General features: G+C 31.2%; 1 protein-coding gene across 1 annotated transcript; it reads right to left on the bottom strand.

Moving 5' to 3' along the window:
- Window positions 1-6,331: 6,331 nt before the first annotated feature.
- On the bottom strand, window positions 6,332-15,915 carry OVA9 (glutamine-tRNA ligase, putative / glutaminyl-tRNA synthetase, putative / GlnRS). The gene is made up of 23 exons (XM_020381576.3): window positions 15,589-15,915; window positions 15,402-15,452; window positions 15,135-15,206; window positions 14,824-14,923; window positions 14,445-14,540; window positions 14,141-14,202; window positions 13,941-14,042; window positions 13,762-13,854; window positions 13,344-13,496; window positions 13,189-13,244; window positions 11,975-12,065; window positions 11,797-11,883; window positions 10,994-11,191; window positions 10,804-10,902; window positions 9,908-10,039; window positions 9,674-9,810; window positions 7,971-8,070; window positions 7,796-7,891; window positions 7,476-7,576; window positions 7,292-7,397; window positions 7,120-7,209; window positions 6,893-7,022; window positions 6,332-6,813 (listed from the first exon to the last, which is right to left on the bottom strand). Exons 1-23 carry the CDS (start codon window positions 15,724-15,726, stop codon window positions 6,719-6,721), a joined length of 2,385 nt encoding a protein of 794 aa, XP_020237165.1. The 5' UTR covers window positions 15,727-15,915; the 3' UTR covers window positions 6,332-6,718.
- Between the last annotated feature and the right edge of the window lie 411 nt (window positions 15,916-16,326).

The following is a 16,326-nucleotide window of genomic DNA, read 5'->3' as shown; positions in this document are numbered from 1 at the left end:
CAAAAATGAGAGACTAGAAGATGCAAGAAAATTAGCCAAGAATACTTTCATTGAGATGATTATTCTAATTTATATATGAATAAGATATAAAGTTAAACATAATTTTTTGAGATATAGACTAAATATGTAAAAGAATATAAACTTAAATATATTTTAAATTCTATAAATATAATTTTATCAACCTTTTGTAATTCAAAGTAAATATTAATTCTTAAAATAATTAAAATATTTTAAAAATAGTTCCTGTTTTTTCAGTAATTACATAATATAAATTAGAATAAAAATGTTATTTTCAAAAATGTAAAACTTATAAAGATTAAAATATAATGAAAAACTAAAACCTAAATCAAATTTAAGAGGACTAAAACACACGTATATAAAGGAAAACAAAGTTGGAGAAAAGGACATGTTCTTATATAAAGAAAATCGCAAAGATGGAGACCATGACTTGCTCCTGTCGTGTCCCTTCATCCCTATCTTACATTATTAAACTTGTAAAGAGAGTATTAATATATTAAAAATATCTATTTTATTGTGGTTCTTGTATTACCGACGATTAATTAGATTGATATTTCACAATAAAATAATTTCACAGAATTCCATTCAAAATTTCATTTTTATAATATGAGATAGTTTTTTTTTTCTCTCTTTGGTACAGCATAAATGTAACACGAACATTTTGTATAAATATAATCATGATGAGATAAGATGCGGTGTCAACCGAAGTTCTCTTCTCTTCTATATGAAAATTACAATTTAATTTTAAGGCTACAATTGAATAAGTTATTTAAAAACATATTTGGATGTTTTTTTTATGAAGTTTTGAAGTGACACTTTTAAAATAAATAAAGTAAGAGAAAATTAAGAGTTTTACAAAATTAAATAAAAAATAGTGAATTTTCTTCAAGAAAAGTTTAAACTTTATTCACCAAAATAAAAACATACCTTATTATATCTACACTAAACCAGTTAATAGCTATATAAATAATAATACCAACTAACTTTTTTTAGGGTCTAAATGTCTAATGCTTTGTTTGATAATGAATGATTTCAAGAAGACTGGAGTGAAACAGAAAGAAAAAAAATAGAGAATGAACAAAAAAAAATTGGATTAAGAGAAAATAAAAATAAGTATTATAGCGATAAAAAAAAAAGTGAATGTGTTATAAAGATATATTTACTCTTATCGCAGATTTATATAATTGATAAACAAAAGGAACAGACATAAATTTTATTTACTTTTAATGGATTTCATTTTTCTTCCCCTCTTCTCTTACAAAATCTAGGCACATGAGGAAATATATCACAAAAACTCGATTCTCCTCTCTCACTTCTCTTTTACGTATTTTTATCAATCTAAAATCACCAAACAAAATCTATTAAAGTAAACCGTAAAAGTTTTGGACCACCTTATGCTTGCATCGTCCTTGATGATTTCTTTAAAAAAATTATCTTATTTATCGTATAAATAATAAATAATATTAAAACTATTGTATGTTTGGTTGATCAAAGTAAAATATAAAAGTAATTCAAAGTTTTTATTATGTACATGATGTTTTCCTCTTGGAAAACTGAAGAAATTGCAATTGTGCATATATATTGTTTCACTTATTTTGAACCTAATTGGAAATCATGGAGAAAAGTGATATTTTCCGTCAGCGAGTAACCTTGCATACATATGAATGAGAAGTACACATGATAACTGGTGAATTGTGAAAGAAGAATGACGAGAACAGTATATAGTCAAAGAATTAGTTGGTTACAGTAAAGGGTAGATAGATGAAGCGCGTGAGTAATGATTGATAGAGTCGTCACGTGCATGCATTTGTTTGTGAGTTGTATATATATTTAGATGTGTTATGTTAATGGCTCAATTTGAATTTGAGTTTGACTGACTCTGCTACGACCTTTAAACAGTAATCTCAACCAAATCCTTATCTTATCCTTTGCAAAATTAACGGTTGGGGTGCCACTACTTCACAAGGAAAATTAAAGCCATCTATCTAATCGATTTGAGGCTTTACAAAAACCAAGTGCATGCGCATGATGTGCATGTGACTGTGACACAATAATAAGGGCATTGATATGATTTGAAAGCAACACTCAATTAAACAAAATTATAATGGAGCCAGATAGAGATCGAGACGGTTTCTACGTTGAACCACAGAAAAAGACTTGTCTGCTGCGTTCAATTCTATGAATCAAGAAAAGAAACATCCTACAAATCATTGAACCACAGTTACTGTGCAATTTTCAAAGTCTTCCTCGGAAAATAAAGGCCACGGTCAAAACACAAGAAATAAATCACTCATTTTATTCATGCAACAATATAAAGCAGCCATCTGTCCTCCTTGCTTCTGCCTCATTCTTTCCCCACGTGCTAAATTTTGGAGCCGCTTATTAAGTCTACATCATATTCTCTACCTTCACCCTTTTTCTTTTGCTCACAATATATTATTTTATTAAGAATTCTATTAGATAGCTGTGTTTTTCAGTTTTGTATTATTAGTTGAAAAATAGGGGTAACTATTGTGGAGAAAGTAAATGGTAGCATATGCGATAATATGAATATGTCAGATGGATAAGTTGCCGTAGCGAGTTGGTTCAGATAATAAACTCTTTCGGAGAGAAAAGGTGGCACCAAAGCATGTGCTAATTATTCATGAGAATTGGAACCTTTGAAAGGCAGAGATTAGATTGGTAGATAGATATAGATAAATAATACTCATTCTCCCTTACTTTCAATCAAATCAACCCCTCGCTATCATATGTAAGCGTGACTAGACCAAACTCCATAATAAAGAGAATGAGACTGAGACCCTTTTACTTTCCTTAATTTGTTTGTGATCTTGTTTACTTTCCATAAGTACAAAACCCACTTATGACTTACCCAACTCCCTACATCCATTTCATTACTCATAATTGTCTTTATTTTCGAAAACCCTGTTCGTGAGAGTTTTGTTGCAAGCTGTATTCAAAACAAACAATATTAATAATTGAGCTTAATAAACGCAAATGATTGAGAATTGTAGACAAGTGAACATTTTCACTACATGGAGTATAGAGGGAATGGCAGGCACTAAGTCATATCTGTAAGAATAACTTTTTATTTGTGAATAATGAAAATTGCAATGATAATAACATTCTTGCATCTGTTTTTTAGTATGGGATATGATTTTACCGATCGAGTCTTTATGCTCAACGTACGCACAACGGGGAGTGATGATAAAGAGGGATAAGGATTCTGATCCAACCAAAGGGTACAGAATATATAGTTGCAAAAGCATTCCAAACAAAGCACAAAATTTGTTTGTGAACCAGTTAATTAGTAATGGCAAGAGACTATCTAATATTGTGGGAAGTGACTTATTCATAGGGTTCGAATGTAAATGAGTCACAACCTTTGCAAGTATGAGATGATTTTAGTGCAAATCCACTAAACGCCAAAATATTTTGGTATGGAAAGTGTAAGCAAATGACACATGTTGAATTGGATGTTATTAGGATCATCCTCAATTGTAACATCCTTTCTATATATTAAAAGACAATAACTATTTTGAATAAAAAAATTTATAACAGTTATTTTTCAACGAGATTTTTTTTTATGATTTTTAAAAAATATCTCTTTTAATTTATTGTTTTGTCTTTATTTTTAAATTAAATTTCAATATTTTTTTAAAAAATAATAACTAAAAATATTCATATATTACAATATAAATTTAAAATATAAATATTTAATTATTACAATTTTGATTATAATATAATTTATATATTTAAAATATTTATTTGTTATAAATTTGAATTATATAAAATAAATGTTTATCCTTTTACATTTGCGTGCTAAAATATTAGTTTAGTTGCACCTATTTGAAACATATATACTTAAATTACTAGCAACTAGCTTAAAGAGTTGTTTCTTAATTAGTAACCTATTTTAAGAATATGCAATTAGCGGATTTAAAGTCTAATTTAGATAAGTTTTAAAAATTGGTGGCGGGGAAAATCATGGTGATGGAAAGTACATATGCATAATGTACGGTAATTATTAATTATGAATTTCTGAATAAAAACTAAATGCAATACATGAACATGAACTATATATGTAGAGGTTCTCTAGGTGATGGTATCCGATTCAAGATGCTCCTACTCATAGCGTAGGGGAATAACTTTCGTGTTGCTGATTGATTTTGGTCGCAATGTGGAAATTGGAATAATAGAATAACATCTAAACAAAATTATTATTTCTCATGTCGCAATTTTATAGTTAATAATAAAAATTAAAGCATGACTTGAAAAGAAAATCAATTTTTGAAATAATAGGAAATTTCAGATAAAATAGATATAAAAAGGAAAGCAACACTATCGTTGTTTTATCATGTTGATTTTTTATTTTATTTTATTTTTATGAATTCCTGTATAGAAATCATAACCTACTAGAACATTTTTTTAAAAATTTCACGAAATTCTTTTTAAAAATTCTTTTAATCTCATAACTAATTCAATTTTTATTTATCATAATTATATATGAATTAAATTTTAATATTTTAAAATAAATTATCAATAAATAAAAATAATCTTATATTACAATATAAATTATTTATCATAAATCTAAAATATAACTTATATATTTAAAAATAATTATTTATTTAAATTTATATATAATTTATATGTTCAAATATAATATTTATTATATATATGATTATTTTAAATTTTAGTTATATAATAAATATTTAACATGTATATTATACAAACTAAAATACTAATTTTATATGAATTACAATGATAATAATCAAATTTAAATTTAATACTTATGTATATTATTCTAATTTCTCATCACTAGACCAATCTTAGTAATTTATTTTATTTTGTTACTTAATAAGACATTTTGTTGTGAGTTTTTTTTTATAAATAGTATTTTATTTTTATATGTAGTAGCAATAACGGTTGTCCTTGCAGTTAGATGTGTAGAAAAATAATCTAATAAGTTAACTAGAAACTTGCGAAAAATTAATATATTATGAAATTTTTTGAGAAATTTCAATAAATTCCTGAACTAATTAATCCTACATAAAATTAGTCAGGTTAAAGCATTATCAGCTCTTCTAGCAAACACATTACCAAGCGTTTGTGCATTTATAATGCATCCATTATAATTCTAAAATAGTTTAATTACCATTTTTATCTTTATAGTTAGATATTTCATTTTAGTTTCGATACATGCTATTTTGGTTTAGTATTTGTTGTCTATTTTTATGAAGTCTAAAAGATAAAATTATATTAAAAGAAATTTATGAAGGCTAATATATATATATATATATATATATATAAAGACTAAAATAAAATATTTTTAGCTAAAAAATTTAACGATAAAATTCATAAAACTTTAAGTATTAAGGGATAATTAAATCGTATAAAAATTTTAGGGATGTGAAAAAAATTCTATCTGATTCGAGTCATTCCATAATTAAACCACTATGTTAAAAATTTCAAACTAATCTACTTTATAAAATCAATTCAATTATTTAATTTATTTTTACAAAATAGATTGATTCAATTTTCTTTAAAAAAACTCATCCATATATGATTCATATATGAGTATAAAATAAATAGTTATACTATATTAAATCAATCTAATTTTTTTTAAAATTATTTATATTAAAAAAATAGATTAATACTCAATTAAAAAAAATCGATTAACGGATTATTTTTATAAAATGGATGATTCAATTCGATTTAGATTTTTCCAAAAACCAATCACCCTGTAAAATTTGTGAAACCAAAGTCATAATCCTCGATCATTGGTTTATTACTGTCACTATTTCGGCGCAATCAGAATTCAACATTGGTTACTAGGCTAAGCTATCTTGTTTTAGCCCAGAGGAAAAATTCTCTCATGTTCATACATACTAAAAAAGAGCTTAAACTTGAGTAAACTGCATTCTTTTTTGGGGAGAACAAATAAATTATCATTAAAAAAACGCCTATTTCTTTATTAATAGACACGAGATCTAGGATAAAAACAAAATTTTCACCGTATTGGAAAATCCATTTTCTACAGAGAAAACCAATCTACTGATCACGGTACCTTATTGGTACCTTTATTTAAGCTTTCTACAGACACTGAATTTTTTTTCTTCCAATCATCTATTAAGACGACGATAAGAAATACATGAGATATACCTACGGGTTTATACGATTCAACTTGATATAATAGTTTATATTAATATTCAGTTATACTTTTACAGACACAATAAGACTTAGCTGACAATATAACTAGATTTAGATAGCACAAAACTGTTTGATCAGTATAACATTTATACTGTCGCATGAATAAAGTACAAAAACTACAATCGGTCTTCACTCAAATTATGAAAGGAAACAAATTTTACACGGCATCCAAATGGGGTAATTCTTGCACTCACAAAAGTGGTAAGAGATTAACAGCGATAATAAATACTACCCTCACGGCCTCACCGAGAGTAAACAAATATAATCTTCAAACAAAACTAACCAACCAAAAGTAACTATATAACTCGGCAACTATAGATCGATCCCTGAAGAAAATGTACATGGCTAAGTGGCCAGTAAATGTGTTTGTACAAACCACCCCCGCCCCCAAAAAGAAAAAAATTATTCATTATAAGTAATTTTGAACAAGTATTACTCGCCAACCTGCCCGTGCCACCTTGTTACTTCTAAACAAAAATATTCATGAATACTACTTTCCACCTTTACTATAGTTGTCCTTTAAGGTGACGGTCCTGTTGAAAACAAGTTTTTCTGAAGTAGAGTCTCGGTCAACCACAAAATAGCCTGGAATAGAAGATATAAGGTTCAGATATTAAGCAAACCAAGATGAACTAGGACACAATAACTTGCCAATGTAAAGTACCTAGTCTTTCAAATTGGAAATTCTCCCCGACTTTCGCGTTCTTTAGGGAGGACACACCGTATGCATTGGGTATTAACACTTTGGAATTGGGGTTTAAATCACCAAGCCAGTTGTCAAGTTCAGCGGGATTCTATTACAGTGATTTAAACATAAACATAACAGGAGAAATTTATTAGCAGACAATAATATGTATGTAAAAGAGCACCCAGACATAAAGCATCACCAACCTCTGATAGGAATAGCCTCTCAAACAACCTGACCTCCACCTTCAATGGATCAACTCCAGGAGAAGGTTGAGCAACCCAATGGAGAACACCCTATAAACAAAAAATTTCCATAGATCACCAATCTAATCTTGTGGACTATTTTTAACCAACCGAATTATGAAAGTTGGTAAACCTTGGGCTTGGTCTTCTTTGAAGGATCATACTCAGCCCGGATTTCAAGAACAGTCTCATTATCATCAGCTAGAATAACTTCAGTGCACTTTATAGGAAATGCATACCTGCACAAAATAATAAATTTTTTTAACATTGGACTGATAAATTCTAATTTACAATATCAATTTGTACTTTCTACTAACCTGAGTATCACAGATTTCCCAGGAGCAAGGCCATAATAATCTTTTGAATCTTGCATCCGGAAGTCCGAATGCTCAATATATACAACATTGGAAAATGGAATCTAAGAACAAATGCGTGACAAAAAATATCAGAAACAAAAACTTAAGGCTACCAACATCATTTGAAGTGGTAATACCATGATAAAGCTTAACAACACATTTAAGTTAATAAGATATTGAATCATCAGGGGACAGAAGTTGGATACAATTAGTTTCTGCAAGATTTCCTATAAAACCTTAGAACTGCCTAAAGATATCAGTTTTCACAAGTTCAATTTCACCTTGTAGAAAGCAGACGAATCATTAGCTTGAGCATCAGGCCATTTCTTCGCATCAACCTCAATTGCTGAGTTGGCTTCAAGATTAGTAATAACAACCTTACAAGACAAAATCAATCAGTATTAAGCTAGTTAATCCAAAAACAGTATATTGTAGAAAGAACACAAACGAGCATACCTTGAGGGGATGTAGGACAACCATTGCACGAGGAGCTGTTCTGTTCAATTCTTCCCTAACATGATATTCAAGGCGTTCCACAGATATCAAAGTGCCATCACTGCAGCAACAGGAAGAAAATAATTGTAATCAATAATGCACCACCACTCTGATATATAATTTTTTTAATGCAAAACTAGTGTTCATGGTATTTTTCATGGACATAAACTATAGTCAATGGTGAAAGCTTCAAAATTGCACACACTAAACAACCAAAGAAGAACCAGAGAACAATCTCATGCAAGGAACATCATGTAGATAGTGAATCAAATGATTTGGATAAGGCATTGCAAGCCAATGGCTTGTGATTCTATTTGCTAGGAGATCAGCATTTTTTGTTTGTATTTATCACTAATATGGTTTAGAAAGTGACTGGTATTTTAATTTTGGGTTCTGCCTGACACATAAACTGACCCAAAAAGCCTGCAGTGCAGATACACACAGTAAACATATAATTAGGTTGTGTAAGTGGCCTAAGGTTAGGGTTTGAGTGGTAAATAACTATTTTAGTAATCATCAAATGTTTCACTATTTCACCTTCAGACATAGGCCTATTGTTCACCAAGTTAAGCCTCCTATATTATGTGTCCATTTTTCTTCCCCCTATTTTCTGTTTCTGCGTCTTGCAATAACAATCCAACCATCTATGAAGCATAGACTGACACAGACACAACATGGGCACCAACAATTTGACACAGTCAATGTCTAAAGTATAGGACAAAACACGTATTCACACCCGAATGAAATGAAATATGAGCAACAAAAATTCTAAGCTGATGGTATATTCACATTTTTAAACAAAGCTTCTTGGATTTTTCTATGATAACAAAACAAGCATCAAAAAAAGGTTTGTTTTTCTAATATTTTAATCTTGCTTATCTGAAAGTTAAAAATTAATATATTTTTAATAATATTAGTGTGTCGATCCATATGGAGGTATTGGTTCAAGTGACCAACTTGTGTAAAGGTGTCAGGTGTCAGCTCAAGTATCCAAAACAACAAAAAATTATTCTTTAATCGAACAACTATTATAAGTGCCTGACACATGTCTTTTATTTGTGGTGTTGGAAACATATCAAACACTATGACACTTCAAACAAGATAGTTGTCCATGATTCATAGCCCACCATTCCAATGCAATATATTCCCCTCTTGGCTTAAATTTGTCAAAGACTGGTATGTCAGCATTTAGAATGTAATATCTTGGCATTTGCTGTTGAAAATATCTTGGGAGTACCAGTAAAAAAAGGATTTAAAGCTGTTTTTATAAGCGCAACACAAGACAGATAGTCATGTGATGCTATGCCTTTTCTCACAAAATAAAACAGAGGATGACAAATAATCATTTTTACTAACACATAATATAACAAGGCATCCAAAAAACAATACAGGAAAGGAGTTAGTATTGATTACCGAATCTACTGAATTTATTCATTTATAACCACAAATAAACAAACAACCAAGCCTTCCCATTAGGTGGGATCAACAACATGGATCACGCAAATGTTTTGTGATAATCATCAAAACACAAACACTGTAATAACTTCAAAAATCAGGGGTTGAAGGAGACTTGAATAGCAATTGATTTGATCAATATAATAAACAATTACTAAACAAAAAAGAAATTTTAAACAATTTTACGTAGTTAAAAATTGATATTATACCTTCTAGTTATTCCAATTCCTCGGACAAAAGCATTGATTGCAGTTGGGGTAATGCCTCTACGCCGCAAACCAGCTAGTGTCATCAAACGGGGGTCATCCCACCCATCAACCCACTTATCTGTAACCAGACGATTTAGCTACAACAAATAATAATCCATGATTAGGGAATGGAAAACTATAAACAAAATAACAGAACTCAACAAATTATTACAATGTGCAAATTATTTGCTTCACCTTACGCTTTGACATAACTGTGTTAGAGACATTCAGTCTTGAATATTCCCACACATAAGGTTGGTAAATGCCTAACGCATGCAACAACCAATAGTATGATGCACGACGTGTCTCAAATTCAAGTGTACAAAGCTGCACAAGATATTCATGAATTAAAAATGTATTATGAATATAGATAATCACAATAAACAGTTAAATGTCATAGCATACATTAACATAACAGGTAAATTATAATGGAATCTAAATGCTATTTGTCAGGAATGATGAAGCCATAATTAGCTATTAATAGTGCATAGCACAGTTATAGGCACAAAGCTCCAACAACGATAGTGAATACAATATTCTGTACTGCACACTTATATAGTAGGACTGATATAATTAACAATTTCAAAATCATAATGTACATGAAAGATGAAACTACTAATTTTGATGGAGAACACATTTCAAAACATAATAAGAGCTTGTTTGGTTACAAGCTTAAAAAACAGCTTCTCTACTGAAAATAGAGAGCATTTTCCAGTACAGAAACTCAAAAGATTTTATAAACTTTGTATCTGAACAAGCTCTCACTCCAACTCAATGATTTTCCAAAATCTAACTCCTTTAATGAAGAATCACACATTTCAAAGCATAAACCAATGCTGAAGGAAAGCTGGGAATCAATCTGCCTAGGCATTATCTTGATATCCAAATATCATCATCTACTTTGCAAAAGGAATGGTATCATAAGGACCACCCATACTATCATATAGCAATAAAATTAGGAGAGCCTAAGCATCTAGGATTAACAGTCTTATTGAAGGTTCAAATAGCGAATGGATAACAGAAGAGAAATCACGTTGCCAGCAAGAAAAATGAATCAACACCAGAAGGAAATTGAGTAAATCACAACTTACTGAATGTGTGATATTTTCAAGAGAATCCACAATGCAGTGAGAATAATCATAACTTGGGTAGATACACCATTTGTCTCCAGCACGAGGGTGTGGAGTAAACTAAGGCAGAAAACATTCATTCATATCATAAGAAATCATCATCATCTCCCTAGAAATATAAGAAATCAAACACATTTAGTTGAGTGCTTACCTTAATTCTATACGCAATAAGGTCATACATATTGTAGTTATCACTCTGCATGTCTTGCTTCATTCTAAGTGTGGCTTTTCCTTCTTCTATTTCGCCACATCTCATTTCCTCAAAGAGCTTCAAAGACTCTGAAATTGGTCTGTCTCTCCAAGGACTGTTCATTTTCTTCTCCCTGTACTCCTTTATCTCATCAGGTGTCTACAACAAAATCATCAATAAGTAATATTTATTTTTGTTGCAATTAATCCAAATTCAATAGCATGACTTAATTATCTCATCCTCCATAAGTTATTCCACATTATTTTCATCTGGACAAGTATCCTATGCAATAATTTAAGTAATTGTTTTAAAAATATAAAATAAAGGGGGAAAATGTAAACTGGTCAATATACTTATTTAATGCAAATAATGCTTAGTGTATGAGATTTGAGATGAAAATGAAAATTTTAATATAAAAAAATTTAAAGGAAAAAAAATTCCAATATAAAATAAAAACATGAACAATCAATAATTTTAAAAATTTTGGAAGTATAAAAGGAATTGCTAAATAGTGATGAAGCCACACATCACAAAAATTAAGAGAATACAACAAGAAATGCCATCACGCACAAGGACACAAATTTATAACATAACAGTTGATAATATAACTCGTGCATTTGAGATTTTCGGTGTAAAATGTCAAAGGGCTCAGAATTAGTGATTTAAATAAATCAATTTAAAGGGAAGAACCAATGAAACATTTAACACAAATGAACATGTTAAATATTTGTAGTAAAAAGCTATTTAGATGTTTGGATACCAACCTGATGATCAACATATGCACAACCCCTTTTTATGAGCTCCACTGCTAACTCATACAATTCTTGGAAGTAATCACTTGTGTAAGTAATCTGCAAATATTTCAAAGCTGTTAAACATCTAAATAGCCAAGTTGGAATAAATTGCATGAGACAAGAGGGGCTACAAAACAAACCAACAAACCTTGAATGGTTTCCAACCCATCCATTGGACAATTTCTTCAATGTGATCAATATACTCTTGTTTTTCTGCTTCAGGATTTGTATCATCATACCTGGAAGGGCCACAAGCCATAAAACTTGGAACAAAGAAACTTATAGTGGATCTTCAATTACAAAAGATCTAATGCAGGCTCATATAGATCTTCTTAAATAAATTTAGTTAACATGTAAAACTTTTAGGGACACGTTTGATTTTGTCATAAAATGGGAAGTATATAGGGAATTAATCTTCTTTACAATTTTAATGAAACAAGATGAATGTAATTTAGTCGCGCATTCATTGGCATAAATATGTCACTTATAGGCTTATTGCAATTTGAAAGATTAAAATTGTAACTAGAAATTAGGATTGTTTTTGACCAATGTTAAACAGGAAAATGAACATTTTATAAGTTATGCACACGTCAAATCAGGCCAATCATTATAACTTAATGAGTTCAGTTAGTAGCCTAATATCATTGAGTGGTAAAGAGGGCAAACAAGTCAGTGATATGCACATGTCATTAGTAAAAAAGAGGGAATGCTAGTCCCATCTGGTCTGGTTTTCTATTCCCAGAAAAGAATGTCACACAAAAGCCTGTATATCTACCCAAGGCTTTCTAAAAACTGTGAGCACTAGTTACCAGTTACAAACCCCAAGACAATGTAGATATTCAGTTGTCAGGATCCAATTGCAAAGAATCGTATGAGTCCCACATCAAAAGTATGGGACTCTAGTGTGAGGCTTACAAGGCCTTGGGCTCTTCAACTACAACAACTAGCTTTTGTGGTGGCTCTAACAACGTTCTTATCGTCAGTCAACCTCAGCAAGTAAAAATATCATTTCATTGATTTCTAAGGTCCTAAAGTAAATAGAAGATAAAGATTGTAGTGAATGGACATTCATACAATACAGAATTGCCCTGTACTTTGTTACACGTGACTAAAAAATCTTGGACAAAAAAATATCAAAGGGGGATTGCAATACACAAGCATGCTGGAGAAATCCAAAGAGGACTTTGTTTCAAAGTTCATTCTTAAAATCTGGTAGGTCAGTCCAAGATGCTCGAACACACCCATCGATAATCCCTAAATGTTATATATATGTCACAAGGGCAACTTCCATCTCCCAAAAGAAGAAGAGACACTCGCGACACTAATAATAAAAAAAAAGGGAAATTTGAAAAAAGTACACACCTCAGATAGCAAACTCCATCCCTGTCTTTTGCCAACCCAAAATCAATAAACATAGCCTGAACAATAATTAAGTTGCTTATTTTAAGTATAATAATATATCACTGAAAAAAAAAAAAAAACAGCATAACAATTACAATGAGAAACGTATTACATACTTTTGCATGACCAATATGCAAATATCCATTTGGCTCAGGTGGAAAGCGGGTCAAAACTTTTCCACCAGTTGCTTTTAAGTGTTTGTCAAGAAGTTCCCTTGTATTGCAACATCTCAGAATACTACCATCACTAAAAGGAACTTCAGTATGCACCTGAAATCAACTTATCATGAAGACATGTTACAGATGCAATTTAATGAAAAAGTAAAATTTCAAAATTAAGCAGGAATACTGGCATCATGGGAATTTCATCATGTTGAAGGCCTTGCAAGAAAAATATCCCAACCAGAAAGGTTAAGAAAGAAACATTGACGTCATTAGCAAGCAATACATTAATTATACACACTAACAAAGTGAAACATAGGGTTCACAATATGAACAGAATAGATTTTAATTTTAAAATAACGAAAGTAAATACCTTGAAATTTTCCTCTGGATAAGGGAATATTAAATATGGATTAAGATCTTCTTCAGGTGACTTTTCAGGAGCAGCAACAGGTGCTGCATTATCCTACGTAAGCATGTAAGTAGCATTGTGAACCCAAAAGTGATGTCATATTAAGTAAAGGAAAAATGGATAACTGGAAATACACTCACCTCTACTTTAGCAGGTTTCTCCTTCTTCTTTTTAGAAGGCTTTTCATCATCTGCTGCTGTCCGATCACCAAGTAGTTCATATAGTTTTGCATCAAGAAGTTGCTGCCATAAGAAAAAAGAGCAAAGCAACTAAACAGTATTAAAACTTGAAATAAGTAAACCAACCGCCCATCAAATTAGGTTCATTCCAAAGCTGTCACCTTGGCAACTTTTGCATCACCCCATGGCAGACTCTTGCGCACATGCCCAAGCAACACGCCCACTAGCAAGATAAAAAAATTATCAATGTTCTTGCATAAAAAATAAATTAACTAATCATCCATAGAATGCACTTGTCAATAATAAAAGAATTGAAAAGGATATTCCAATTTAAAATTTGTAGACATTATTATACAGTATGTAAATTTGAAAGAAAAATCACATGATATCATTTAAATTTCAAAGAAATGAAATCTGTCGTAATTGAATTATTAAATAGATCATAGGCCAAAGCTGAACACCTACCATTTGTTCGATAACGAAGCTCCAAAATTGATGCCTTGTTCTCCTCAACAACTTCATTGACAGCTTGCTTAATATCTTCTGTCGAAACTTCGACACCTGCTCAAATATGCAAAAAGATTTAAGATACACTTGTCTACCCTAAAAGTTAGTTAGTACATAAAGCAATACTACAATAAGCAGATACAAGGTGCTGAATTTATCCAGTAAACTTAAAAAAAAACATGTATTGTCACAAGGCATTAACTATCAAACAGACTAAGGATTGAACATTAGGGACAAATTTATGTCACAAAAAGTAATTTCCACCACTAGCATACAACAGATGAGCTTAAGGCCAAATTAATATGCGACTAGATTGCTAGAGTTCTTTCTACCATACCAACACCACAAGATTCTTCAAACTTGTTCAAATCAAGATTCTCCAAGCCTGTGGTAGCAAGAAATGAGAATGCTGCATCTAACTGTGCTGTTGTTTTCACCTGCAATAATAATCTTAGTGAGCAGGATAATAATTCAAGCGTAAAACTTCCAACTAAACCAAACATCAAGCAGCAGAAAATTTAATTATACAGTCTGATAACCAAACAAGAAAAAAGGAAAATGGAATCATATAACATGGCAAACAGTTAGCATCACAGTATATGCCAATCTTAGAACATAAGACGGCAATCAATGATCTACTGTGCACACCTTCGTCGAAACAATGTACTGTAGTAACGTTGGACGATGCGGCAAGGCATTTGAAGGGTACTTGGTTGCAACCTGCCGCATAAATCAAAGGCAAAAACCATATCAACAGAGAAAAATGGAACAAAACCACGATAAAACGGACAATTTCTCTTCAGTATTATAAACTTGAAGTATTTTAGCAGCACTGCAACATGCAGAACGCAACAAACAAAAAATTTTAAAATTCCTAGAGTGTGACATAAATTCAAGTGCATGCAAAGACATTACCGTGTAAAGAAGATTTCCAACCGTTCGACTACATCCATCGGTAACACCAGCCTAAAAAACAATGCACGAATAACGGAAAACAAATGCAATTAACATAACGAAAGAAGGAAATGCAAACACTCCGCAAATAGAAAGATTGATGGATTGTAGAATTGAGAAACATTGAGCTGTGGATGCTTATGGATACCTCGGTGATGACGGAAGTGAGATTAGAAGTGACTTTGTTGTTGGCGACGGTGTTTCGAGCTGTGCGCTCGTCTAAGCCGATTTTTAGAAAGAGATCGAGGCACTTCTCCTTGTCGGAGGCGTCGTCCTTCGCCGGCATCTTGTGACGGAAAACGCCAAAATGGGATTCCAAGGAAAGTGTGATAGTAAGAACTTAGGGTTTTGCCTGTGGCTGCGAGAACACAAATGGTAGTGATATAGATACAAGAGTGTGTGTAAGAAAAAGAAATTAAGAATCGGCGAGCGTTACTGTTAGCGTTGAGTGAGGATGTAAAGATTCCTTGTTTCAAGATACTTTGGGCTTTACAAACATCTTTTCTATCCTAGTGGAGAGCGACTACGGTTGACGTTTACCGCTTCAACTTGGGCTTCCATTCATGTTTCTATTGCACCGGCTTGGGCTTCACGCCATGGGCCCGCACTATATTTTAATTTAATAATTTTCAACTTATTATCGATGTTGACCCAAAAATATTAGTATTTATTTTTACATGTTGGAAAATATTTTACTTTTTATTCATACTTTTTTTAATAAATGAACTAACGAAGCACTTTCATTTTGATTGTGCTTAAATAGTCACCATTGCTTCACAATCTTATCCAAATTGAAAGCCTCCAAGTACGAAGGTCAAATTTGGCAAATTAAATTGTGTCCCCAGGACCCTCCCAACCTGCAACTAGAGAATATTGAGGCCCCATC

Source organism: Cajanus cajan, chromosome 7, assembly GCF_000230855.2.
Source record: "Cajanus cajan strain Asha chromosome 7, NIPB_CcT2T_4, whole genome shotgun sequence".
In the NCBI taxonomy this organism is placed as follows: Eukaryota; Viridiplantae; Streptophyta; class Magnoliopsida; order Fabales; family Fabaceae; genus Cajanus; species Cajanus cajan.
Note: the sequence above shows the minus strand (reverse complement) of the source record. Positions and strands in the feature narration are given on the sequence as shown.

Bases quoted from the DNA above. Each gene is read 5' to 3' on its own strand.
- OVA9 (XM_020381576.3), bottom strand. From the start codon at position 15,726: ATGCCGGCGAAGGACGACGCCTCCGACAAGGAGAAGTGCCTCGATCTC. The intron at 15,453-15,588 runs GTATCCATAAGC...ATTGTTTTTTAG, and splicing joins TCACTTCCGTCATCACCGAG to GCTGGTGTTACCGATGGATG. The intron at 9,811-9,907 runs GTGAAGCAAATA...TATTTGTTGTAG, and splicing joins CAGTTATGTCAAAGCGTAAG to CTAAATCGTCTGGTTACAGA.